Source organism: Chinchilla lanigera, unplaced genomic scaffold, assembly GCF_000276665.1.
Source record: "Chinchilla lanigera isolate Chin_1 unplaced genomic scaffold, ChiLan1.0 scaffold00020, whole genome shotgun sequence".
Classification (NCBI taxonomy): domain Eukaryota; kingdom Metazoa; phylum Chordata; class Mammalia; order Rodentia; family Chinchillidae; genus Chinchilla; species Chinchilla lanigera.
Window position 1 is genome coordinate 27,203,436 of NW_004955421.1, and position 26,602 is coordinate 27,230,037.

At 43.4% G+C, this 26,602-nt stretch overlaps 1 protein-coding gene across 8 annotated transcripts in view; it reads left to right on the plus strand.

Annotated features, from left to right (window-relative positions):
- Celf2 (CUGBP, Elav-like family member 2) overlaps window positions 1–26,602 on the plus strand; it is a 310,354-nt gene that overhangs the window by 138,939 nt on the left and 144,813 nt on the right. For 7 of the 8 annotated variants that reach the window (XM_013513698.1, XM_013513697.1, XM_013513693.1 and 4 more), the window contains exon 2: window positions 10,406–10,602. In XM_013513698.1, coding sequence (XP_013369152.1) covers window positions 10,406–10,602 — 197 coding nt within the window. Of the gene's footprint in view, window positions 1–9,970; window positions 10,233–10,405; window positions 10,603–26,602 lie in introns of those variants that run through there. The other variant, XM_013513694.1, reaches the window with a different exon arrangement.

Sequence of the window (26,602 nt, forward strand, 5' to 3'; positions counted from 1 at the left end):
TAAGGCAGTGTAAAACAGTCTTTGAGGCCTGGATGGAGGAATTCTCCAAATGGCTTAAAGGGCGTAAATGCCAGGAAGCAAACTTTGTAAGGTACATTCTTGGTGGCTGTGAGATTTTCAATTAATTAATTAATTAATTAGATCGCTTGTTTGTTTATTGCAGTGCTGGGGATGGAACTCATAGCCTCATACATGTTAGGCAAGCACTCTACCACTGAGCTATGTCCCCAGATCATTTTTTTCTTAACTCTATTGCTAGCTTTTCACAAACCCCTAAATTTGAATGCATAAACACAAAAGAAGTACACCTGAACCTAGCAAATTGTTAGTCGGTAGAAATTCTCATCTTTCTATACAAATGGATTCTGTTCTCTAAACTACTGTCATTAATATGATGTAATTAGTTCCCATTTACTGTCAACTTTTGATTTTCCAGATCAGTGGAAGGAAACAGTGGCGTTAGTAATTTCCAGCGCATTTCTGTCAAACCTCGTCCTGCTGGCGGCCTTGCTTAAGGCTGGCACTCCCTGTCATTTGCACTCCTTGACCGCACATCACTTAGACTGAGAAAGGTAGACCAAAAGCAGGTTGAGGAGAGACCAGACTGAGATTAAATTTTGCCACTGATAGGTGATAAAATGAATAATGGATGGGTAGATAATCAATATTTAACGAAAAGGTAGATAGAGTTCTGAATGTCAGGCAAGCACTGAGGTCAGCAAAGTCTTTGCCCTGTAAGTGCAAAGCAGGAAAGCCCACTGACCAGTTTTGCAGTAATTCGGGGAAAAGGTGATAGCCAGAATTAGGCCAGTCACTGTGCAGGAACAAGTGGACCAGGCAGCATTTGTAGAAAAGCAAGCCTGACTCAGGAACGCGTTGGTGACTGGTGCACTGACTCTCGGATTTAACAGAACAGTACCAGGTAGGGTAACATGGTTCTTCATAGCGGTGACGGCAAATCCCATAATGTGCGATTTACTCCTTACAGCTCTAGGATTTCTTGCCCTGTTAAATCTATTCATTCAAAAAATGTGTACTGAAACTATACCGAGCCTAAGTTCAAGGCACTGTACCTGCCTTACAAGCAAGGTCTTCTCAGACCGCCTTATTTGAACTAGCACCTTCGCATCTTATCTCCCCTCCCTGTCTTATTTTTCCCCATCAAATGATCTCTTTGTAGAATAAGATGTATTTATTTGTGATGCTTATGTTCTATCTTGCTGTAGAATATAAGGTACAGATATATAAAGGTATCTTATCCCCATTTCACTAATTGCTGTATCCCCGGCTCTGATTAATGTCTGGATTGTAGGAGTCACTCTGTAAATGTTTCTTGGATCAATGATTGAACAAGTCATTCCCGTCATCAAGAATTTCACTTTCAACTTGTACCTCATTAGGGGTTCGGTTAATTACTGCCTTTGCAGGTTTAGCAGTCAGAGAAGGAGAGAGAGGAGAAGGTCAGTCTGTGTTGTGCGTATGTCCTGGGTGAGACGTTGCTCCTGTTCTCAGACTGTTGAGGGGCAGAGCGGTATCTAAGCCAGTAACAGGGAATTTGAACGTGGAACCTCACTGGAGGTAAAGGAAGATGGAAAAGATCGTTTTAGATGTGCTGGGTTTGAAGACGTGCTCCAGTGCCTGTCCAGTTAGAGCTGAATGGTCAAGATGAGGAAAGCTATTTTCATAGCGTCCTGCTGAAAGGCAGAGACATTTGAGAACTGGTAACCTCTGCCTAGGAGTTCACACAGTGAGAGTGAAGACGAAGCTGACTTTACACCACAGGCTCCAGGATGTGGCATCTGAAGCTTGGACTGGGGGACGAGGCCGAGCTTCCTGTATGAAGCCGGAAGTGCATGTGACCGCCATCCCTGCTGGGCTCCGTGCCAGGACTTCCTCTCCTGATGCTCACCAGGGCTCACATGTGTCCTTGCTGGCAGAGACAAAATACTCCGAGGGCTGCTTTCTTTTGCTTCCCAGCCCCTTTGTTAGAGCCCCCTTTTTTTCTATTTTTTCTTTGTTGCATTGTCAACCAAGTGAAATGATACGGCTTATCATTCTTGGCTCTGATTTATTTTTTCGTATTTCCCTTGAACACTGACCACAAGAACACAGTGTGGCTTAGATCACCGAGTGCCCAGTCCTGTTCCTCGGCCGTGTTGTCATTTGTTTCTGGCTCACTGTAAGCCCGTGTACACTGCCGGCCGTATTATGTTGGAATTCGGTTTGATGTTGTTTATATGGCCGCCTCTTCTCATTGGCTAGGAGCAGCTTAAGGGCTTACACATTCTTCAGCCCTACCTCACTCACCCTTCACATACACCTGGCATAAAGCGAGTCTTAACCGGATGAGAAGGACAGAAAAGGGCCTCATGTGACCGTAGCTGCTGGGGTGCTTAAACTCCCCACGGAGGAACTGTGCACCTTGGCCCCCCAGTGTTTCTGTAGTGAGTGGAGTGTTATGAATCTGCCGTGACTGCTGTCTCCTCATAAACAAGTCAAGCAAAATATTTTCACTAGTGGCTAAGATAGAAATTATTTTGCCTGGAGAAGCACAGCTACTAAAATCTAGTCTGTAGGCAACCAGGCGCTGTGCTTGTGCTGTTTGGCCCTCGACGTGTGTCCCTTGTTTTCATTGCTTGCTGCTACACTATGGATTGGGGGGACAGCCCTGTTAAAATAATCAGTATTCGGTTCGGAAAATGAGGGCCCATGTTGGGTTCTTCAGGATACTCATCTTCATTTTGGAATGATTTGCTTTTCAGTTAATTGATGGCCAAACTAATCTCCTCTCAGTCATCCAGAAGTGCCATTTCTGATGGCCTGTCCACAGAGTACAGGCAAATTCAGCAGTGTTTAGCTGCGGTTAAATCAGACTGGGAGGGCACCCTTGATGCCTGCTTCTCAGGGGAGACTGCCCGCCTAAGGGGTTTCCTCATGTGTAAAGTGGGGGCAGTGGTAGTAACCTCAGTCCTAGGCAGAAGGCTGATTTGTCAGTGTGAGCCTCCGAAGCACTTTGGAAATGCGAAGCCCTCTGTAAATCTTCTTTGTGATGATTATTTCCCTGTTGCCATTTCTACAAGTTCACCTGGAGCACCTGCCCCTCCCTGTGCAAATGCCTCCTACCTGGCCTGAAGCCCACTGGACTATTTCTGATAAATCACAGAAGGAAATGAGTTTCCCGGGTGGGGGCCATCCACAGCCGATGCCTCGCTGCTCTCCCAGCGAGGGTTATTGTGTGCTCAGCCGTCAGGTGCCCCCTGCGTGCCTCCAAATTCACTTCTTTGTGGGGGTTTTCCACCTCCCTGCTTTTACTGGCAGTCAGATTGAGATGAGGTAATCAGGTTTCCCTTCTACTTGGCAAGTCCAAATGCTTGTGCTGTGTGGCCTTTTCAGCAGGAACCGTTCCCAGGAGTCGTGGCTGTATTTACCCTGGTAGATAGCTATATAGTTTTTAGACCCCTGACCAAACACAATCCAACCTTAACTCCAGTAATCTAGCAAAACGCCCATCACAAGTGAGTCTTTCTTAGTTGTCTGTGATGTCCTTTACTTGCTTTTTTTTTTGCTTTTTTTCCAGTACCGGGAATCAAACTCGCGACCTTACGCTTGTCAGGCAGGCGCTGTGCTGCTGAGCTAAATCCCCAGCCCTCGTTTACATTCTTGAAAAATTACTGTTTTTCTAATGTTGACGAAGCCCCGGAACATATTACGTATATTTGTATATAAGGAATCTTGAACATTTTTTCAGAGGAGCTCAAATGAATTTACTTACAGTCTGAGCGTTGGGGAAGGGTTGTGGCTCTTTTGGGTTCTTAGTGTGTTATTTGGTGCATTAATCTTCTACGAGGATTCACTAGTTGATGTACACTTGTTTCACCTCGGAGCTTTGGGGATTTTTCCATAATTGGTGTGGTTGTGACTCAAAAGGTTTTGCTGTCCATGATAAATGTTAACAATACCTTCCAGGTAAATACAGGAGCATCATTATTTTCAGGTCCTATTGGTGATATAAAAGATATCCAGGGAGTTTTCCAAAAGTATTCAGCCACCCACCATCCCACTATACCAGCTGTGTCAGGCCAGGAGCAAACCGCCCTGTTGAAAGGCAGTCATGGAAGAGGGAGATTTTCCTCTTGGTAACTATAAAATGGTGCATTTAAAAGGAGTTGCAATTCCCAAAGCTTGAAGTTGAAGGGCAGCTGATTCCTCTTCCTAAACCAAGAGGCTGTGCGAAGTTCAGAGTGACGGGAGCCTCCCAAGGGTGTTACTGGCCACAGTGCCCGACGTGCTCTCCAGAGGGCTGTACGGAAAGAGCTGCTGAGTCTAAAGAGAGGAGAGGACTCTTCTTACATAAGTCACACCACTGAGACCGACAGTGGAGAAGATAGTTGATAATGATCCATTCCACGCCCGTGGTCTTGCCCAACACAAGTCTCGGGGCCACTGCTTGGTCTTTTTTTTTTTGTGTGTGTGTGTGTGTGTAGCTTCTTTTGTCTTCTGCAGCTCCGTCTTGGCTAGCATCTTGTGGTAACTAAACAAAGCCTGTTTCTTTGTGTGCTGTTACTTATGTGAAGTAATATTCTAGAATGACTCCCCAGCCCTTCAAATGAGTATTTCGTCAGCTGACTGAACTGACAAGAGTGCGCCTAGTGTATTAAGATGAGCCGTGGCATAAACTGAGAGAGATGGTTCTCCGGCAGAACCCCTGGCAGGCAGCCTCTCAGTGCCTGTCTGGGCCTGTACACTGTGTGCCTCAGTATAGGTGAACCCTTATCCGGCCAGCATGCAGTTGCCTGTGAGCCTGGGGAACTACACTGGACTCAGAAGGGGGGCTCACATCAAGGTTTTAGGCAGCTGGTCATAACATAATTTATCTTTCCCTTAAGTCAGTCTCTATCTAAACTATTACCAGAGTTAGAGAAACTAAGAGCCAGATGGACTCTATTCTGTCTGTTACACCAGGGAGGGAGCTGAGGTGCAGAGTGGTGACAAGGTTGTGGGAGACCCCAGTTAAACTGATCCTCAGCCAAGACAAGAACTCACCTCTCCGGCCCACTACCTGTGGACCTACAGTTGACTGCCTCGCACTGATGTCATTTTCCTGACCCGCTTTCCTCCTTTTGGAGAACAGCTCCCCATGAAATAATGTCTAGATGAATCTCAGTTGCCATGAATGGTAAAGGGGGAGAGGGACAAGTGTACTCATTTATAGAGCTATTCGGATGAAATTAAATAAAAGTTCAGTTCTTCGTTGGCATCATTCACATTGCAGGTATCAGTAACCACGTGTGGTCAGCGGCTGCCACACTGGATGCGCAGATGTGGGTCATTTCCATCACAGCACGGAGTTTGCGCTCATAAAGGTCATACAAGAAACACAGAGGAGAAAAACAGCATTGGAGTAATAAAACCATTGATAAATGCCAAAGAAATTGATTGTCTTTGGACAAAAATCCTCCAGTTTACCTCATCCTTTGCATAGCTTTTGGTTTAGTAGACATGTTGAAGGTGGATTTTATGTGTTTTTTCAGCATATATATGTATATAAAATTATTTATGGCCACTTGGTATTTCTCAGACCCATTTTATATATTTGTTGTTCTTTCTTTTTTATATAAAGGAAACATACTACAGAAAGTTATCCAAGGACAAAGGTTAGAACTCTCAAGTCTCAAGTGGAAACCTGCAAATTATTAGGTCTCAGAGTTTTGTGCTGGAATTAATAATGACTGTTAATTTTTTTTTTTTTTTTTGCAGAACTAGGGATCCAATGCAGTGCCTTACACATATGAGGCAAGGAATTTACCACTGACCACCCCCCCTGCTCAATTATTATTTTTAAAATAATATTTTACTTCTTCAGAGGAACCTCAAGATTTTGCATTTTCTTGTGTTGATCTAGTTCTTTTTACTAGAAAATAGAGTAGGGAAGTAGGTCAGTGCTGTGCTGAAAGCAAAAAGTAAGTATTCTCATTTTTTTCTCCCAACATCATTACATTTTCATCTTGGCCCTGAGACTGATCTCAACAATACTCGCTGGCTTCACACCCTGACTTTTGTGGTGCAGTTCCATATGGCATCTGTCCTAGAGGAGCCTTACAGTTGGCTCCTTGCTGAGGGCAAAAGCAGAATTGGCACTCAGGATCCTTCTGGAATTTGCAGGCGAGGTTCGAGAAGAGATGTATTTGCCTGTGACCAAGGCCATAAATGAGCATAGAGTCCATGGAAACCCAGCTTGTGGAATAGTAAGGCGTGGCAGCTGGCCTTGAAGTCGCACTGCATTCGCCTTCCAAAGTCCTGTTTCCTCAAGGGTGTGACACCGGAAAGGCGCACTACCTCTGTGACTTAGTTGTTTCATCTCCAAAAGCAAGACGGTTCCAACTGGAGCTCTAATGAGATTGTATGTTGAGTGCTTGGCAAAGTTTTCTGGCAAAGAGAAGGCCCTCGATAAATACAGTTTGAATCTGACTCTGAATTTTTGTGCTGTGAAAGGCACTGCACTGGGTGCCGAGGACAGCTAGGAAGTGAGCAGAGTTAGCCTAATGTTCTAAGCCAATAAAATTCTCTTAAATAGAGGTCTTGCTGAGGGTCTTGCTGAGATTTGGGTGGCTGTTCCCACAATTACTTCTCCATGAAGAGCACATTGAGTGTGCAGCCCCACAAAGTTTTGATTTGAGAAAAATAATTTTGGTGTTGTCTAAACATTTCTGTACCTACATCCCCATGAAGACAAAAGGAAAAAAAAGTTAGTTGGCCTCCACTAGAGATGAGTATCAGCTAGGAAGCCGGGAGTCCCGGGGGGAGGAGCTGGGCTGGATTCCAGGGAAAGTAACTGAACTGGTAGTGTACTGCGAGGATTTGGGGTGGGACTCAGTCATAATGGCAGTGAGTGGGACATACTCACTTTTCCACATAACAAACCTTTGGTTGGGAAGGTGTGGTGTTGGTGTTTTAGATTTACACAACAACTAGACATGGTTGTATTTATTTAAGGGATTGTTCTCCCCTTAACACGTGATGCAGCTCTTTGGAATGTTATTTGCAAATTGGCAAGCAGGAAAGGACATAGGGATGGATGACAGTGCCCATTTATGTGACTGTGGGAATGGAAGAAAGGAATCTGTGGAAAGAAAACGCCTTTATGTGATGATTTTTTAAAATGTGGGTTTTGAAGTAGCCATAAAGGACTCCATAAATTGAGCACTTAACACCATCTTTCTCTCCAAAGAGAAAGGGTACACGTGTATGTTTCTCTCAGGGCTGCCTTTTGTTCGGCAGAATGATTCCAGGGACCCGGTAGGCCTTGCTCTTGGCTTTGAGTTTGGACTGGTTTGCCATGAACTGTTCACTGTCAACCAGACTACCCTAGGTAGAGTACTTGGCCACATGGCAAATTAGAAATCTTTTGTACTTTGGGGTCTAGTGCTACAATTTATCAGCTGGTAACCTTAGGGAAGGAACTTATTTTTACATGTTGCTATCTGAAAACTGCTACCTTCCTATAGGGTCGTATGAGGATACCCAGAGTTTAATAAGCCAGTGTGTAGCACAGTAGCTGGTATATAAGAGATACATATTATTATTACTTAGGGTGCAAATTTTGTTTGGGTGTATACATAAAAAAATGGATTGAAAAATGGATTTGTGGTGGTCAGTCATTTCAAATGCATCACATGCAAAGAAGGTATTAATTTTGGAATTAACTAATTAGAACACTTAATTTTGTGCCCCATCTTACACTAAGCATGTGAATCTGAGGTAGAGTCTGTTATTTCCCTGTTACAGATGAAGGGTTAAGGTCTAGAGTAGAATAGTTAGGGCACGGTGGTGCAGCATTCAGAGACCTTCACTGCTGTGTACCACTGGCTCAGGATAAGAGGCCTTGTGCATGCATGAAGGACAGCTGATTGAGAGGGTTATACAGACAGTGCTTGCTGCAGAGAGACCAGAGGTATGGGGCCTGAGCTCCCTTCTCAGCTTTCCTTCCTGTATGCTCTCTGTGCGTTTGTGTTTCCTCAGAAGCTAAAAAAGGCCTCTTCTGTGTAGAAACATGGAGGGATGCTTGCTCTCGGCTTCAGAGTTTCAGTAGTAGAATAAGTATCATTTTAAAGTCCTCCTCTACAGGATCGCCTTGAGTTCCAGGCCAGTCTGCACTGCATAGCGAGTTCAAGGCCAGCCTGAGCTAGATGGAAGTCTTCCATTGCAGTAATCCTGGTAATTACAGACAACATGCAATAACGTCGGTTTTTGAACTTCCGTTTTCTGTTAGCTGAGACCTGTGGCAATACTGTCTTCTTTGCCTTCTGCTGGTTGTCAGTAGCGATAACCACGAGTCCTTCCTGTCCCAGAAATAAGTCTTGCCACACTCTCAGTTCTCAGTGTGCTCGGAACACTGCAGTCTGTACTGCATGAGTTTCTGCCACCTCCACCCTCTGTAATCACAGCTCCACAGGGTTAAAGTGTTTGTTGAATTCTCAAAGAGTGACTGGAAAAAAGTATAGGTGCATGAGAACAAGATAAACGATCTAGCTCGACTATAAACAAACATTACATTACACCTAAATTGTTGAAAGAAGATTTTGTACTCAATATTTTATTCAGCAGAACATTTTTATAACAATAAGGTTGATTAGAGGAAGCTCTGAAAATGCTTCAAGTTAGACAATCTGATTATTTAGCTCAAGGATAAGAAAATAAAGTGGGTGATAAAATGGGGTGGGTGGGGGAGAAGAAATAGCAATGGAAGCCAAGACCTAATGGAGAGTATTGGGCATCATTTTCCTCTGTGGATTAAATCTAATCGAGGATTTCTCCTCTGCACATGTGTTTGGTTTTTCATTGGTGTTATCTGTTTGTTTCTTCTTTCTCAAGGGCTCCTGATTCAAAGTGCCCTTTTTTGTTTGTTATAACCTAATAAGGAATTCTGCTTCGATCTTTGAATACCTTTTTACCGGTTCCCCAAGGCTCCAGTGAAATCACACCTGCCAGTTGCAGTTTAGCTTCAGTCAGTGTGTCCCCTTTCTGACCATTTTGCTCCTGGGCCGGGGGCGTTCTGGACAAGGCTCTGTCAGGACTGTCTGCCAGCTTTGCACTTGTTTAGGTGCCTTGTGTCTTCACAGGCAGAGCAGCGAACCCAGGAGCACGGTGCTGCACTGGAGAGCTGCTCAGAGGCCGCCCTCTCACCACCAGAGGAGGTAGAGGGGAGGGCAGGCACAGGAAGAAAAGGAGATGTGGTTTGCTTTGCTATTTACTCTGCCTAAATGGGCAGGAACTGCAAGTCAAAGAGGGATGTCTTACATGCTGGTGACCAGAATTGCAAGCTCAAACAAGCATTCTCTTGCAAGTGGGAGTTTGGGAAACAACCTTAGGAAGACAGATACGTGAAGCTTACGGTTTTGTTCTTTGTATCAACCTCAAATATTTACTGAAGCGAGGCGAAGAAAAGGCAGACTTTCTTTTTTCTCTCCCAAACGTGCGATTGTTTAGAGCTTAAGTGCAACATCTGGAAGTCAGATATACAGAGAGCAATTTATGGAGTGTGAAAGATTTGAAATATTCTGTGTCCTTTAGTGGGAACTCAACTTTCTGGGGCTGCTTTTTTTTTTTTTTTCCCAAGCACAAAGCAGGCAATTCTGAGATCCCTTTTGCCTCTCTGAATTAAACCCTTTGTGCCTGGGTCCCATAAACAATGTGCTTTTTAGAGAGGACCCTCCCTCTCAGCTCGGGCCTTTTTTCCAGTGTAGGCAGCCAATCAGCTGCAGAGAGCTGCATAGCTGGAGCGCTTTCCATTGTGAGCAGCAACGTACTAATTTGATGCACACATGGAAGCCTCGCACCCTCTGCAAATGCATCACCAGCGTCTTGCATTAGTCATCTGACCGACTGCCAAGTGCTTCGTTTTCTTTCCGTGTGACTTTATTATTACCACCTCTCCCCTCTCTTCCAAAAACCTCCAAAAAAGGGCGGGGAGTGTGTGGGGGAGATCCAGCGGAGATCCAGCCCTGCCTTTCTTTCCCAAGATAGCCAGCGCAGGGCTGGTACTGCTGTCGATGCGTTGATGGCAGCCGTGCAGCCTGAGACCAGCACTTAACTTGCATCTGCCTCCCGAGCCGGTTTCCGAGATGTCCACGCCCCGGGTGACAGGCAGCCCGGCGCTGCCCTGCGCTCCGGCGGCGGTGCTCCACGGCAGCGTGCAGTGAACGCCTGGCTTGCCGCTGAGGAACAGCCTGATGGTGCCTGTGCTTTGTTTTAGTTCATCAAATTTCTGCGATCCATTAGGCACTTGCCCCTGTGCTCCTCTTCCTCGTCCTTCCGCCTCCCCACCCCCCCACCCCCCCACAATTTTTTTTCTTCCTGTCCCTCACGCTGCAGCCCTAACTCTGGCTCCTGGTTCCGTTTTTGACAGTAACGGCACAGCCAGCAAGATGAACGGAGCTTTGGATCACTCAGACCAACCAGACCCAGATGCCATTAAGATGTTTGTCGGACAGATCCCCCGGTCATGGTCGGAGAAGGAGCTGAAAGAACTTTTTGAGCCTTATGGAGCCGTCTACCAGATCAACGTCCTGCGGGACCGGAGTCAGAACCCTCCCCAGAGTAAAGGTACAGCGTGCGGGACTCGTGGGGCGGGGGCCGCTCAGGTGTCCAGGCGGGCTTGGTGGGTGTTGTGAGCATCACTGAGCTGACCGGGGCCACCCGGAGCCCTCAGCCTGTGGGAGGGAGGGCGGGCGGCGGAGAGGGAGGAGGCCGGGCTGGGAGCAGCTGGTGCTGGCAGCCCTCGTGCTCCGGCTGCTCCTGCAGGCTCCTCCCTGCGCTCCCGCCCGCTGGGACACTTGGGACTGGAGAGGGAGAGGGGGCCGGGATGTGAGCCTCTGTCCAGGTGCCTCATGGCGCCCGTGAGACCACTTTCTAGCAGCGCTGGCTTCTCTTGGGTGGGGTGGCTGCTGCTCTGAGGAACAGCGTGGCTCAGCCTTGCATTTCAGGAGCTAACTCTTTCCGCGCTAGCGTCTCACAATTTCTCGTGTAATTACAGTGGTCTTTTATTGTTTCAGAACTGTTAGTATGGTGCCACTGGAGTGAGAAAGGCAGGCTTCACTTCTGGGAGGGACCTCCAACCTTGGGGGCTAGGTGGGGTCGTGAGGTGAGGTGTGTCTTTTGGAGCGGGCAGTGGAGCCCCAGTGGCTTGAGGTAGTTATCACACCTTCAAAGATGCTTGAGGGTTACGCCCTTGTCAGCGGCAAGATTAAAGTGTGTGAGCTGGTGGTGGTTACTGCCTCCATTTTAAGATGATGGGGTGGAAGTTGAAGGGAGGCCAGGAGCCATTGTACCAGGTTGACGCTGCTGTGCATTTCAGCCCTATTTCGGGAGCTTTGTGCAGGCTGAATTTCAAGTATCTCCTCCGCTGCTGCCACTAGGTCTCTATCACTATTTTAACCTTCTCACCTTAATAATTTTGTTATTTCTCTGTTGTTGATCTCTTGATCTCTCTCCTCAGAGCTTGTCTGTCTTTCTGTGGATCTTTTTTTCTCTCTGCCTGGGTATTTCTGTCCAATCAGTTATTTTATTTTTATGTTGTACATCATATAAGAAACCCGTTGTTTGGCTTGCATATACACTTAAACTAAGCACATGAATACCAGCACAGTAATTTTCACTGAGCCTTTTGGTTAGTGACAAGGTAAAAGGATATAGCTAAGAAAAAGACTCACATTCTGTGACTCTGAGGAATGTGGGGCTATCTCTTGTTCCCAGTAGCTGCCAAGGTCTAGTAAGGCTTAGGAAGCTTTTTAAGGACTTTTAAAGCCCCTAGCCAATCTTCATTTTAGAAAGGTAAGCACACTGTCAGATTGTAAGACTCAAGTTTACTCTCCCAAAACATTTCATGTAACAAAGTTGTTTTCAAAAAGCAATAGAATTTTTGTCATCACAGACTTGATTGATCTGTAATTTGGAAAACAAAAAAATCAAGCATCTAAAAATTATTAGAATTTAAAAACCTCATAAATTAGAGTAATATTGAGAACCATTAGTGAATATTTTTAGAAGCTGTTTAGTTACATATTTCCCAACTGGAGAAACTAGAGTTGGTTTTAATATTTTCACAGTGTCCTACTGAGAAGAATATAAAGTATGGACTGCTAAGGAATCACCAAAATAAGGGCCCTCCTACCACTTAGAATAGCACCTAAAAGAAAACTAGGCCAGAGTAGCAACTACATTTTGTCCTTGACCAGGAAAATGTGACCGAATTTTGGGTTATCAGCATTTTCAAAATGACCTCTGACAAGATAAGCAGAGCTCATTTATTCTGATATCTAGTCATCTACATTTTAACTTTTGAATACATGTGTCTTCTCTGGGCCAAAAGGTATTTTTCATAGTCAAATAAATACTTGTGCATGGCCTAGTCATTTTATCATTTTCTTTCACTTCCTGGATATTCACTGGAGCAACACTTTCCCCGACTCCATACGAGACTATATATTCTGCCAACTTCCGCTTACTAGGTCTTCTAACTGGTTTCGTGAAAATAGCGGGCAGAAGCTCAGGGTCTTGGAGAGGAAGAGAAGCCCGATGAGGGAACTAACTACTTTGAGCACATGCTAAGTATCAGGCACTCCGTTAGGGGTTTTATATATGCTCCTAGAGTTTTTACAAAAATCCTTAACATGTGTGGTATTAGTCACACTTTACAGATGAGAAAAGTAAGGCTCAAAAGAGAAGAAATATAGCTAAACATGGCTTACCCACCTAGGAAGGGGGAGAGGGAGACTTGACCACAGTCCCTCTGTTTTCGTGTACCATACCATTTTGCCACTCGGGGAGACGACAGCCAGAATCAGCTCTGATCTGTTGCATTTCCAGACTCGGGCCAGAGCCCGTCTCTTAATCTAAGAGATCCCAAGTCAAAGGAAAGGATTTCGCCCTTTAAGATCAGGGTGGTTTTGGTTGTGTGTTTGTGTTTGGTTCTCAGTGTCATGGACTTGGATTGTGCATCACTCTGGCCCATGGTATCATAGAGAAGGAGTTAGTGAAATCATGCAAATCTTACCTTTGGAAATGTAGGTCAATTCCCATTACTGTGAACTCCAAGTCTCACATCAAATATTGCTTGAACTGTATGGGCTGTCGGCCAAAGCTTGAAAGGTTTTTGTTATATGGACATCTCTGTTGTAACGGTATTTGTTGTGATGGGATTTGGGCTGTATAAGGACATTCCTCTCAAAGGATCATGGCCCTTGGTTGCTTGGATACAGAAAGCTACAAGCACTACTTTCTTTACATTGATATCTATATGTGCCATGTTCTGTTTTGCCTGTTCATATGTAAAGTAGGACACTAAATTTAAATTTATTCTGATTCTGTCAGCAGAGTACAATTATCATGTTTTCACAAGGCTGATGTCAGAGCCTCAGAAACTAGAATTATTGGAGGCTCTGTCTAAATGTGGTTTAAATTATCTAAGTAAGCCTTTTAGAATGGCCTTGATTCATTGCCTTGCTGACCTTGATGGTTCCAAGAAAAGAGACAAAGTTAGGCCATTACTTAATCCAGGTGAATTAGATCTTTTACTTTGCATTTTATATTGTTTAATTATGGGCTACAAAACGTTATCCTGTTTTCATCCTTTAAAAGTTAGGGCCCGAGCTGTTTCTTCTCCCTGTAGATGTACATACTGACCAAATGGGCTCAGCAACTCTGGGGAACACGGGTAGGTAAACTGCCCTACCTGTTAGGACTTACAAGGGACATGCTTTATTTGGTGGCTCTCTGTCAATCTGTCAATGGTGAGATACTCCACACGGTAGGTAAGGACATGGCTTTAGAAATCAGACAAGCCTAAAATCAGTGTCTAGGCCCTGCCACATTGTAGCTGTGGGCCCTGGGCACGTTACTTAATCATTACATCTAAAAGTGGAGATGCTCCTCATAGTGTTGCTTAGGTCATGAAGCTAAGCATTTTGCAAAGATCTGGGATATGGAAGGAGTTGTTATTGTGGAGATTATTATTAGAGTTATTATTATTATCACCATCATCACTGTCTTCAATAATTTATAATCTGATAAGAACAATAAGGTAAGTTCATAGTAACTATAGGATAAAAAATATAATAAGAATAAGAAAGAAGCAGATGAGCACATTGTGAAACTATGAAAGCTCAAAGAAGGAATAAATAATCTGCAGCTAACAAGAGACACAAAAAGATGGCATCTTTACAAGTCCTGCAAGCAATAATAGGATTTCAGTAAGTAAAGTCCATGTTGAACATTATGAATGAGTGGGCTGGCCTGATTTAGGCAATTGGTTAGAAAGTGCAGCGTGTTTTCTGAGGACAGTGAATTCTCCCAGAGTTCACAGAAAATCTGAAATATATGAAATGAAAGAGAAAAGTTATAGGCTAGAGCCAGTTTTTGTTTCTTAAGACAAAAAATTTGAATTTTTTGTTTGTTTTTGTTAGACGGTCGGAGGCTACTTTAACAAAAAGAAGCTAGGAAACTGGTGCATTGTGTTGACTTGTGTTGAGAGAAGACACAGTCTGTCTTGGAAAGGGAGGAGATGAGTGATCCAGACATAACACTGGTGGAAGGAAGGGAATTTAATAATTGAGTTGGGCCAATGATGACAGGAAGGTTTTGATTTCACTGGAAGACATGAAGAAGGTCAGCAATGGCGGGGAGGGAGAAGAGGAGAAATGCTAAGCTCAGTTTTGATTGTGTGGAGTCGGAAGAGCCACGGAGGAGTCAGGAAGGATGTGAGCCAGGAGCAGCGGCTGGACTTGGTGATCGGGAAGGCGTGAGAGTGTTTCTGGGGGTGGAGACTGGGAGGGGAGGAGCTGCGGGGGTGTGAGAGGGGCTGTGAGCGTGGCCCTGTTCTAGTGGTCTCATCATGAAAGAAGAAAGCTTAGACATGTGTTTTCATTGTTGTTACAAATGCTAAAAAGGCAGAGCAAAAGAGATCATAAAAGTGTATAGATGACCGACTCAGGGTCCTCAAAGAGAGAGAAGACAAAAGTTGAAGTAGAAGAGTTGAAAGATACTGAGTTTGATACCAGTTATGAGAGAATAAAAGCATAAAAAATTTCAGCACAGTGGAGGGATATAGGTCGTACCTGGGTAGAGAGACCCTCATCTTCCTAGCAAATGGTAAATGTTCAAGAAGGCTGAGTGTTATTGGAAACTTTAGAAGGCAGCAGCAGTCTAAGGTGACTGCTTTGGAAGACTTGATAGAGGAAAGTGTGTCAGGGCCATTGACAAGCAGACAGGCCCGGGAATACTTCAGCCATACTGGTTCAGAGTAGGCTCTGATGGTTGTGAGTCTAGGACTGACCACCTGTGAGTGCGTGGTGAAACGGAGGCACAGGGATTCTCAAGTTGGAGGTGCCAGGTCAGAAAGGGCAGAAGCACAGTAGCGATGCGTACATTGCTAGCTGGTTCAGGAGAAGGAAGAGCTGAGGGCTAGAGAGCATGAGGTGTGATGGAAGCGGCAGATACCAAGACTGTGTTCAAGTAAGGCCAGACTTAGAGCCTGCAGATGGAAGACGGGTTATGTGCTATGGACCGTCGCTCTCTTAGTGTTTTCATAAACCAAAATTATAACTCAGGATCATGGCGTCTGAAAAAGTATGGCTAATTATTGTTATTACAGTTTCACAGGAACAAAAATGAAGTGACCAGGTTAAAAGCATTTAACCTTTGAGACTAAGATAGGAACAAACAGAGCAGGCCTAATCGAATGCCTTGTTGACCACATTTTACAGCCTCTCTTTCGTGACTTTTCAGCCAGAAGAGAAATAGAAAAAGGAAGTGGCTTCTGTTGGCTATCACCACGTAACAGAGGCCCAAAGAACAAAACTTCCTTTTTTCGTGAAGTATGTTGGGAGGTCATCCCGTAACTGCTGTGCAGCTGCAGCCCTACGGTGCTTAGAGCCCAGAGTTTTCTGGGTGGAACAAGAATTACATTCATGTCTCCTTTAGGAGGAGTTACTCCTTTAAGTTTCAAAAGAGTGGTTTTGGTGATGCTTATGACACTGTAACTCTTTCATTTTCTTACAGGTCTGGCTGCAGTTAGGCTGACCCAGGGGACCGGCCCTATTGATCTTAGACTATGATGATGAGTCATTTCTTCCCATTTTACAAGTTTTACCTCAGTCTTCAAGAATTCATTAATAAAATCCAGTTTTGTCCTAATCTCTCCCTAGTTCAGTACAGTGGAAAAGATTCTTGCAAATGAGGCTTAATGGTTGGAGAATGAACAAGGAGAGTGAGAAAGAAAGGAGGAGGGTAAAAGTTAGAAAGTCTAACTTTATATCAGAGTGTAGCAGAGGGACAGGCCTTAGGCTAGGACGTTCGCCTGTGCCGTGGCAGAATGGGAACAGGCCCTGGAGTTAAGGGACTGAAGGGTGGCACCTGTTATTGCAGGCTGGCTTAGAAAATGAGTTTCAATTTCTCTATCAGTACAGTAGAACTAATATCTACCCCACAGAGCTATATTACATATCCAATAAGAGAACAAATGTGAATGCCACTTGTGTAGTCTAAAGAGAATTGATTATCTCCTAAGCTTTACCCTTCTGTAAAATGTTAAAGATTTGTAAGAAACACCTTTGCCCCTTGCATGCAGGGAATGGTGTTGGAGGGTTGCATTGGGAGTGGAGAGGTTCGTCTTCATGTGTCTTGCTCTTCCTTTTCTCCCAAAAACCTCTGTCAGAAACTTCATTTAAGTAATATAAGTGGACTTGGAGTGTTTATTTAAGCAACATCATCTCAAAATCAGTAGTTGAGGAAGAATTTTAAATGCAGGAAAATGAAACCATGCTACATTTTAAAGCATATGAATAAAGGATGGGATTTCTGTCCTACATTTCTTAAAAACTAGGGTTGCTACCCTCGATTTTCTGGGACAGCCTCAGCTGCCTCAGTGGCCCTCAGAAGGGATGTTTCATGCTGAGGTAATTTTCTGATAACGGGAACCTCTGGGTTACCTAGCATGGCATCCTTCCATTATCGGCTGATGAGGACCAACAGCAAACATAAAATGCCGTCACAGTTTTTATATTCATGTAACCAAGGGTCTTCATCACAGCCTTATAAAAGATGGCTTCACTACTTTTTTCATATGGTTATATTAAAATATTTAACAATTCATTTTTAAAGAAAGTTTTTAATTATTTTGACTTACACAGATTGAATGATTAAGATACAGGAGACAAGAATGTTCAAATATTCCTCCTCTAAGTTCTAGGAAGAAGGAATCTCTTTCAGTGCCCCATACTCTTGATAATGAGTGGCTAGGCTCTATCTGTCCAATTTAGCACCGAATTTCTGTTATTTATATCAAAGGGCAGCTTCTATTCTAGCAGATAATATTTATCATGGGTACATTTTGATCTTCATATCTCTGGAGAGAAAAAAAGAGGAAGAAAGAGAAGACCAGAAACAGAGGACAGAGACAGCACTAATATCAAAGCAGTATCAAAGAAGACAAGAGATTACTCAGGGCTGCTTCTGACCCTTTTGTTTTCTTCTTTTCTGTCTGGAACATTAAGACTTCAGTTAGTCCCCAGTTGTCTGATCCCTGATAGATTTGCATCTCTGGTGTTAAAGTTTTAGAAGAGTAAGGAAAGCAGGGTCTGGGTAAGAGCAGACTCAATTTCTTTGGTAGAAATTGGGCACGGGGGAAGAAAAGGATTTCATGGTTTCTGCTTGGATGCTTCCCTCCTGTATTACAGGTTGATGGAAAAAATGCAGTTTAGGTGATCTCACAATGTACATGTGCCATTGAGAGCATTTATAGTTTGTCTGCTAAAGACCTCATTTACCTTATTTACACCCAATGAGATTTCTCCATGAGAGATGCTCTACTACCAGTTAACCAGTTGTATGCTGTGGAACGTATACTGTGGGGCATTGTGAAACCAGCAGTGAGAAGTCCAGTTTCTTAGCCGGAAAGAGAAGTGCTCTCTATGGGGTCATGCTGTTAGTGACTCTGAAACACTTATACAGTGCCTGATCACCACCTTAGCCTGACCTGTCCTCCCTCATTTACCTTCCTGCCAAAGACCTCAGATAACCTGGCATTTCCAGTGAAAGGTTTTCTTTCTTCCTTCTTCAAACTTCTAATGAAAGTTTATCATTTTAGAAGTTATCAGAATGCTAGCATTAAAACTTAGTATCATTACATACCTTTTGAAGAAGTTTCTTATTCCAGCCAGAGACTGAGTTTTCATCCTTAAGACAGATGGCCCCAGTGGCTAAAAAATTTAAATCCTAGATGTCAGGTCTTTGTTCCTTATCCTAATTTCATCGATTCTGAGACCATCTACTCTCATGCTTGTTTTATAATACTGGCTTTTACAGAACCTTTACAAACCTTTTACAAGAACAGCTCTCCCTCCAGTGAAAGGTAGACCTGCCAGGGTGCACCCCCATGAATAAATACATAATAATCATTATGATCCTCAAAACATTTTGAATCTTAAGAAGAGCTGATAATTGGCCAAATGGAAAGATGTAGCAATTAAGCTAAAATAATGTGATTGTAAAATCAAATTATGTGTTCTGGTAACAGAAATAATAGATAACTATGTTGGTTTTCAGGACAATTGATCAAAAGAATTGAAAATGTGAAACTCATCCTGTGAGATACAGTAGAAAATAGTTAGACATTAGGTATCTCAGTGATGTATAAGTATAACATGAGACCAATTAGGCATATTAAAGAATCAGAGTCTTTGAATGTTTGAGAATATTTTCAGATCAGCCTTGATGAATGCGTGTTACAGAGAGAAGAGCACAACAGAAAGGCAGATGTGGTGGCAGACCGGTGTACTGAGCTTGGTGGCGCCTCCTCCCTGCCAGGTCGGGCAGACAGACTTACATAGGTAGCAAGTTTTTGCTGCAAGTGGGAAGGACACTGGTCGGCTGAAGTGGGCAGGACGTACTGGTAGAACTAATGGGCCAGGGCAGGTGGGGGTGGCATTGAAACACCGCAGGAATTGGTATCTGGGATCGATATTTTTTCACTCTCTATGTAAATGACTGAGAGAGCTGTCTCCATGCCAGTGTCCACACACTGACATTGATTCTAATTGGCGAAGCCCATAAAAGATTCTTCAGAAAATGATCAGTTTGAAAAATAAAGGAATATAACGTCTCCATGTCCACTAAGGATTCATAAATTGGAACTAGGGGGAAGAATGAAAGGATTGAAAGAGAATATTCTCTCACTACATTCTTTAACTGACCTAGAAGGCCATCATTATAAAATGTTTTAAAATATGTTAGGCTTTAGGTTTATGTAGTGTAAATTCTACAGCCTACACCTGCCTAGGGATCAAAATGTCTCTGCTGTAGTCTCCAGCACCTCCTGCAGTGATCATGGTCTCTCACCAGCAAAATCCAGGAATTGCTGCTGTTTTGTCGCCTTCTCCTTCCTTTTTAGCTTTAGTATAAAAGAGAAAATGCTCCCTAAACTAAACCGCCGTTGCTGAATGGAAGTTGCACCACAGACGTGTAGAGAGACAGGAAAACAGTAGGTAGGTTGAGGAACATAGGAAACAAGGCCTCCGACAAGCTCATGGTCAAAACTGCTCCCCAGATGCTAAACATTACAAATGATGGTGCCAGACACCGAGGGTCACAGAACAGATAATTCATTGCTTTTCACAAAGAGCTTTTAACTCCTATCTAGGCCACCGCACCCAGTATTAAGCAGTGTTCCTGAAGATGTATCAAGGAGACAGAGACGCTCCAAAGGAGAGCAGCGTGAATGCAGAGGTCTAGAGAGGTGAGGCCACGTGGAGGCCTGGGAGGTTAACTTAAAAGGCCTGCGGGCCTGGGCCATGAGAATGAAAAGGGGGAAGGCTGCAGCCAGACCTTGAAAGGAGGGATTATGCTCTCAAAGGGGGGCTGCGATTGAAGTTTTGAAGATGCTAAGGTGCAGAGTGAGGCTATCTATAGGTAAGTGCTTTCAATTAATGCGAAACCCTGGGATTCTGCTGCCTGTACTTAAAATGTTGCAACAGCAGGTAAAGTGAGAGTTTGAGCGAAACTTTTACACAGAAGACGTGAAGAACTCGGAGCACAGTATGAAAGTGAAATCGATGGTAGGGGTGGATAGCCTAGAGCCCGGGAGTGGACCTCTGGCCAGCTTTCTCATAGTGCTTAATGCACAGTGCATTTGGAAGCATGATAGGAAGATTAGGGGAGCTTTGACACCCTTGCATCCCATTTAATGTTGAATTTAATGTAGAATAGGGAAGTGAACCGTGTGACCCCGAAGGCTCACAGAGTGTTTACCAAAGTACAAGTCACATGATAGTAAACATTTCTTGATGCCTACTGTGTGGAAAGCATCATACTTAGTGCAGAGAAATAAAGATTAACAGGCCATGTTCTTTATCCTAAATGGAGAAAGAGCAGTGTAGACATTACAAACAGGGTTTCTTAAGTCCTTTTGCAATGCAGACATAACTTTGGTCTGCCATGTCTATGCACGTATGAGAGTGCATGTGTTTTCTCTTCTGGAAAAAGTGCTCCGGTATCATTCACCTAGCAGAGGAGGAAGGGGTCAGACACACTGTGGCAAACCTTTTGGAGCTTTCAGTGATAACAAACAGCTGGCTGGGGAACACACACCATAGGTTTACCACTGCTGGTAGCGGAACCAAGGTCATATGGTGGTACAGTTCTGATACTTTTCCTTTCAATCATACATATATCGCCTCTTTCTCCTTTTTCTTCATTTTTAGTTTTCTTTCTTATTTTCTCCCCCTGAAGAGAATTTAGGCCAAGAAAAGGCCACATGTTTTACCCATGAGCCTTTGTGAGCTTTCCAGTTAAACACGAGAAGAGAAGATTTGCAGCCCTCCTGTTAGCAAAACTAAGTCATCAGTAGTGCATCAAGCTGTCCCTCAAAAGTCTTTTCAGTGTGAAGCTGTTTGGTGCAGAGCCCTGAGGAAGAACTGCCAGCGCCTGCGCTGGATTTACATCCACGAGGCACTGTAGAGTGACTAGTGGCTTTCATCCTCAGGGGGCATCTGTGTGCAAAACCTGCGTGTTTTAAATTTTGTGTTAAACTGAAGTTAGTTTTTTTAATGTTCCTTTTTTCTTTTCTTTTTTTATTAGCTTATTTAGAGTATATGAAGTTTACATTCACCTTAGGGAATAGGTGCGTGTACATACACAGCTTGATTCCTTTTTAATGCCATTCCCTTCCCGCCCTCCTACCTCCCTCCAAATGTAAATCCCTCTCCGAGTCGTCTTATATATATGCTATTGTGTACATGGTAGCATTCTGAGGAATAAATGAAAGTGTTGAGTGCAAATTGCCATGTGCATATATAGTGGGAACAGATTAGGTACTGTAAGTAGTAGACATAGTAGGAGAAAATGATGAAGAAATAGCAAGTACAGTAATGGTGTCTGATTTTGTAAGCTGTACATATTAGGAAGGGTTTACCCTGAATTTTTAGGCAGTGAGCCTTAGTAATGCTTCTTTACTTAGTAACTGCTCGAAATTATTCTACACAAATTAAGTACTGCAGAGAGAAAGAAGAAGTTGAAGCACACTGAGTCAGGAAAGCAATAGTGCTATTGCTTTCATTTGGCAGAAAAGGGTGCCAACACAGCACGTAGAAGCCCACAAAACCAAAATTTCTAACTCAGGTCGAAGACTGCAGAGGGCCTTCTGTATATGCAAAATCTAAGTAATTTTCAAAACCATTGATTGTAGTGTCTCTGGCCTTGAAGATAGGAGACTCCTTCAAAACAATTACCTATCCAGTTATCTTACTTTCCCCCAGTTTCCCTGGATATCCTGTAGTAGCTGTAGGCCTTATGTTCTGTTGTTATGCTTATTGGACCATGTTTAATATTATACTTTACTTTTTGTTTGGGGTTTTTGGGTTTTGATTTGTCACGGGCATACAAACTTTATTGTGTGATTTATTCAAAGTTGACACTGAACCTAAACTATTAGCAACAATAGGTTATTTTTGAATTATATTTCAGTGTTTATGCTAGTCCGTTATTCACTCTTATGCTACTTCTCTTATTACCAGCTACTCCAAGTTTTGAAGATGGTGAATTGGCATTGAGCAGTGTTTTGTTACCATAAGTAGAGGAAGTTTACTGATTTTCATAGCAGGACTCTCTAAGCATCCTGAGCTAATAACCATCTTCAAAGCGGTCATTTCATATATGGCCTCTACCCTGCCCAGGATGGTCACTAGCTTCAGAAGCCTTTGTGGGAGAATTCATTTTGGAGGAAATATTAAGATAATTATTAGAGTCACGACTTTGAAAAGAAGAAATCGTATTGACAATGTATGTACACATCTCTTGCTTTAAAAACATATCGCTAAGGCATCCCTTACATGAGGATTTACATTCTGTTTAATGGAGAAGTATTATAGGAATTGATACCATTTCTGAATACCATAATATATAATTCCTGCAACATAATTAAAAATATTGTTCATACATTTTACTTTTTCTGGTGCCTCTCAAAGACTGTCCTTCAAATGAGGTTAGTTTAAGTTGGGTGTTTGCTTCTTGTCTGTTTGTATTTTTTGTATTTGAATTTGCTTTAAAAATTATGTTATTACAAAGAGAACATAAAGTAGAATGTTTGCATTAGTTAAGAAAAGCCAATAAAATACTCCTTAACGTATACATTCCCCTGCTGGGCTGGGAGCATGTTTCTCCTTCACATTTCCACTAGGCGTAGAGAAAACAGAGCAGCCTGGTTTCTCAGGTTGGACTGAATCAAACACCTCAGTAGGACAAGACAGGAAATTGGGCCTTAGTTTTTAATCCTTTATAACATATTCGTGGTTTATCCAGGTAGTTACCTTTTTGACGTATAGGTCCATTTTGCCTTTCTCTTTGGATTCAACAATAACTCATTCATTTGCGTGACAACACCACTCAGCCCAGGAAAAGTTAAGGAGGGCCTTTCTCTGCCTGCTGTACCCTAAGTGTTCTCCCTAAGACTGTAATGAAAGCTGATGAGAGTGCTGTGGCCAGTTACAATCTACATCAATCCCTGCGTGAAGTCAATATGTCCTAGCGGTGGTCTTTAAGACAGCCACTGGGTGGGGATGGCTCAATACGCCACAACCTGGATTTGAAAAACATGGCTTCTGAGGACGATGAAGGAGACAACATCTGAAAAGCACTTTGAGATATTTTTAATGGGTTAGAGAGATCCATAAACATAAATATGACTCTGAGAGCTGTTGCCATACTGCCTGCCACGTTTCCTCCGGCTTGCTTCAGTACAGTTGAGTAAGCAACCTGGTTAGGCAGAAAAAGTAAAGGCAGTTTCCATGCCCAGTTGTCTCTCCCTTTTGCCAACTGGGTTGCTGAATGTGGTGCTGTCTTTGTGAAGTGGACATCTGTCTAATAGGAACTGGACTGTGACCACCAGTTCATTTCACACAGGCCACCATACAGCTGCCAGATGGTGACCGGTCTTGGCTCTTTTGCAAGTCCGATATAATATGCGTTGTATTCAGCTCTAGAGGTGGAAAACGTGGGATCCTTCCATTAAACCCTTGTCCCTGCAGAAGAAATCCTTTCAGGAGCCAAAGCTTGGCTTTAATGTCTATGAAGGAAGAAAAAGACTGAAGGAAAGGTAATAAATAAATTAAAGACATTTTTAATGGCATCTTTTAGGCTTCTCTGTTCACCTAATTACACTGTAATCTGTATTTAGGAGTACAGGTTTTAAGTGGGACGTGTCAGGCTTTTATGCCATAGATTAAGTTCCAAGGCAAATAAATTTGTGACAGCTTAAGAGGCAAAAAGAGTCTTTGTCAAATGGCGGAGTTTGGTTGTTACCCTAGACTTATCAGTAGTTGGAGGGCCTGCACGCTGCCTTCAGGATGACTGGGATGTTTAGGAGATAAGAGAGCCATGTCAGGTGAGGAGCTGCATCAATATACGTAAAACTACCCATCGGGCTGCTTTAGCAATGCAGAATGCTGTGTTGACACATGCTCCATCACACGTTTGCAGTGAGGATGCTATATTTTTAGACACTTCAAAGTCAGGAAACCGTTAAACCATATCATATCCTCCCTTGCCCTCTGGCCACTTCCCCCACTCCCTCACAAAAAGTGCCCCCATTTTATAGAAAAAGAATCTGAGACAAAGATTGGTGTGTCTGAGCAAAGCTATAATCCGAGGGAAAATTGCTGATCTAGTCTTAAAAATATAATGCATCCTTTGGAGTAACTGTCAGTGCTTCTACTTCTACCTAAACCATGTGTGTTCCATATGGCATTATACCTAAGCCTTTACATCATACACGGAGTTCAAAGGACAGCTGATTCTCCCATTTTACTTTCCTAGCATTCCTTCAAATAAAAAGAAGCATATAATACTGCACTGTAAAAAAATCGAAGTTCTAGGAAAATTGAAAATCTTTTAGAATTTGTGACACTTATTTTCCTCAGTATCTTTCATGTAACTAGCTTACAGTGCTCGTTAGAAGATTATGTCTTTTGTACCTCTGACGTTTCTGTGCCTAGTTCAGTATCTGGCATAGAGGAAGCACTCAGAGTTAGCTTCTGAATGAGTGAATGAAGTTTCTGTGATTCAGTACAAAATCACCCAACTTTTACAGAGTTACGTCCAAGAAGCAGAGAGATGCTCATATTCATTCTGTGGATGTATACTGAGAGCCGTATGTGCCAAGGAACGTGCAGTAACCTGGGGATACGAAGGCAGAGGATGTGGGCCAGGTCCATAAGGCCATCAGAGTGTTCTGGAGATAGTGTGGTGTCGGCAAATTGTGTGTGTGTGTGTGTGTGTGTGTGTGTGTGTGTGCACGTGCACCCATGCGCACGCATGTTATGAGGAAGGAGACTGTATCGCTCTTCCTTTTAAATTTTTTTTTCTTTTGAATGCTCTGATCTAATAAATGTTCAGAACAATTGCAGTGTACAAATAGGAGGAGGAATATCTAAGGTGATACAGTGTCTTGTTCACCATGTATAGGGTCCTGCCAGGTACAGATGTGCTAAAAATGAAATTGTCAAATAGCAAAGCCTCTTAAGTGTTGGGAAATGTTGTACCCACCCATAGCTCTCAGCATAGTTCCAAAACAAAGCTGTTCATTCTGTCCCCAGTTTCCTAGTCATGTCTACCAGCACCCCCAAATACGCCGGACTGAGTGCTTCCTATATGTAATAGCTCTATTTATTAGGCTGGTTTTTATTCTCAGTTATTTGGGGCCAGGAAGGGGTGAAGGGTAGAAAGAAGATCAGCTAGAGAGCTTTATAAGCTGTAAGAGTGCATACAAATGTTCTTCCTGATGGTAGTTAACTGGCCATGTTTAGCTTTTATTTAACCTTTACCTACCAGATACAGTGCCGACTTCCAGTTGTAAACATGACTGACTCGGATGGTGGTGTGAAAGGCATGTTGATAACGGCTGAGAACAGGGCCTTGGAGATCCAGTCCCTCCTTGACCACTTCCTCTCTCTGTGACACAGAACAAATTACTTGACTTCTCCGTGCTTCAGCCTCCTCATCTGCAAAATGTACTGGTTTGTGATGCAGATTAAGTGACATACTATCTGTAGGGTATGCAGGCTAGTGCCTGGCAGATGGTAAGCTGTTTTTTCTACCGTTTACTCCAGGTGAGGGCACTTGTATCAGTCAGGGTTTACTAGAGGAACAGATACAATACAAGATAAACCAATGTACAAGGAATTACAAGTTTGGCTTACAGTGGTCAGCTACAGAGTTGGATGAGGAAGTGTGCAGAGGGTGTCTGCACGCTGAAGATGGAAGAGCCCAGCCCCGGGCCTGGAGTTCGCTGCAGTGTCCGTGCAAGTCCGTATCAAAAGGCTGATGAGTCTGTGACAGAATGCTGAAGAATCTACGATGAAGGCCGGAGAGCCAACACCAGAAGGCTGAAGAGTCCAGACAGAAGCCCAACAGTCTGCACCAGAAGCCAGGAGACAACCAAGCTGAAGGCAAAGACTGGAGCTCCTCTGAAGAACCAGCAGCCAGTCCTTCCTCAATTCCTTTTTTTATGCAGTCTACCCGCTCTGGGGAGGTGGGGGTGGTCCTCTACACCCACACCCTCTGCATGCCTGCCTCTTGCACAGGCTCAAGATGAATACAAAGTAAGCACCCTGGACCCCTTCTGGGTTGCATAGTTAACCTTCTAAACTTCTCAAATTAACACAATAAACAACATCCCAGAAGGGTAAATGCAGGTCCTTTTCACCCCAAGAGGCAGAACTGCTGAGTCACTTAGCCAAACCTCTAGACTCCCCAAGTTGACACAATGTATCAACCATAACACTCCACCCCTTGTCAACTTGGCAGTCAGACACATTTCTTTAAACCAGTATCCAGATACAAAGACATGGTTATAATTTCGCCTAACATGTTATAACTATCCTACCTACAAACGTAAACACATTAATTCCCTTACCAAAACAGAAGGTAAGTTTTCCTTGGATGATGGTTATTCTTAGCATTTCACAACTTGAACAGTATAACACAGTTTAACAATCCTTAAGGACCAGTAGTAAGTCTATCAACATTATCTTACATTAGAACCATATTAGGGAGAAATAGT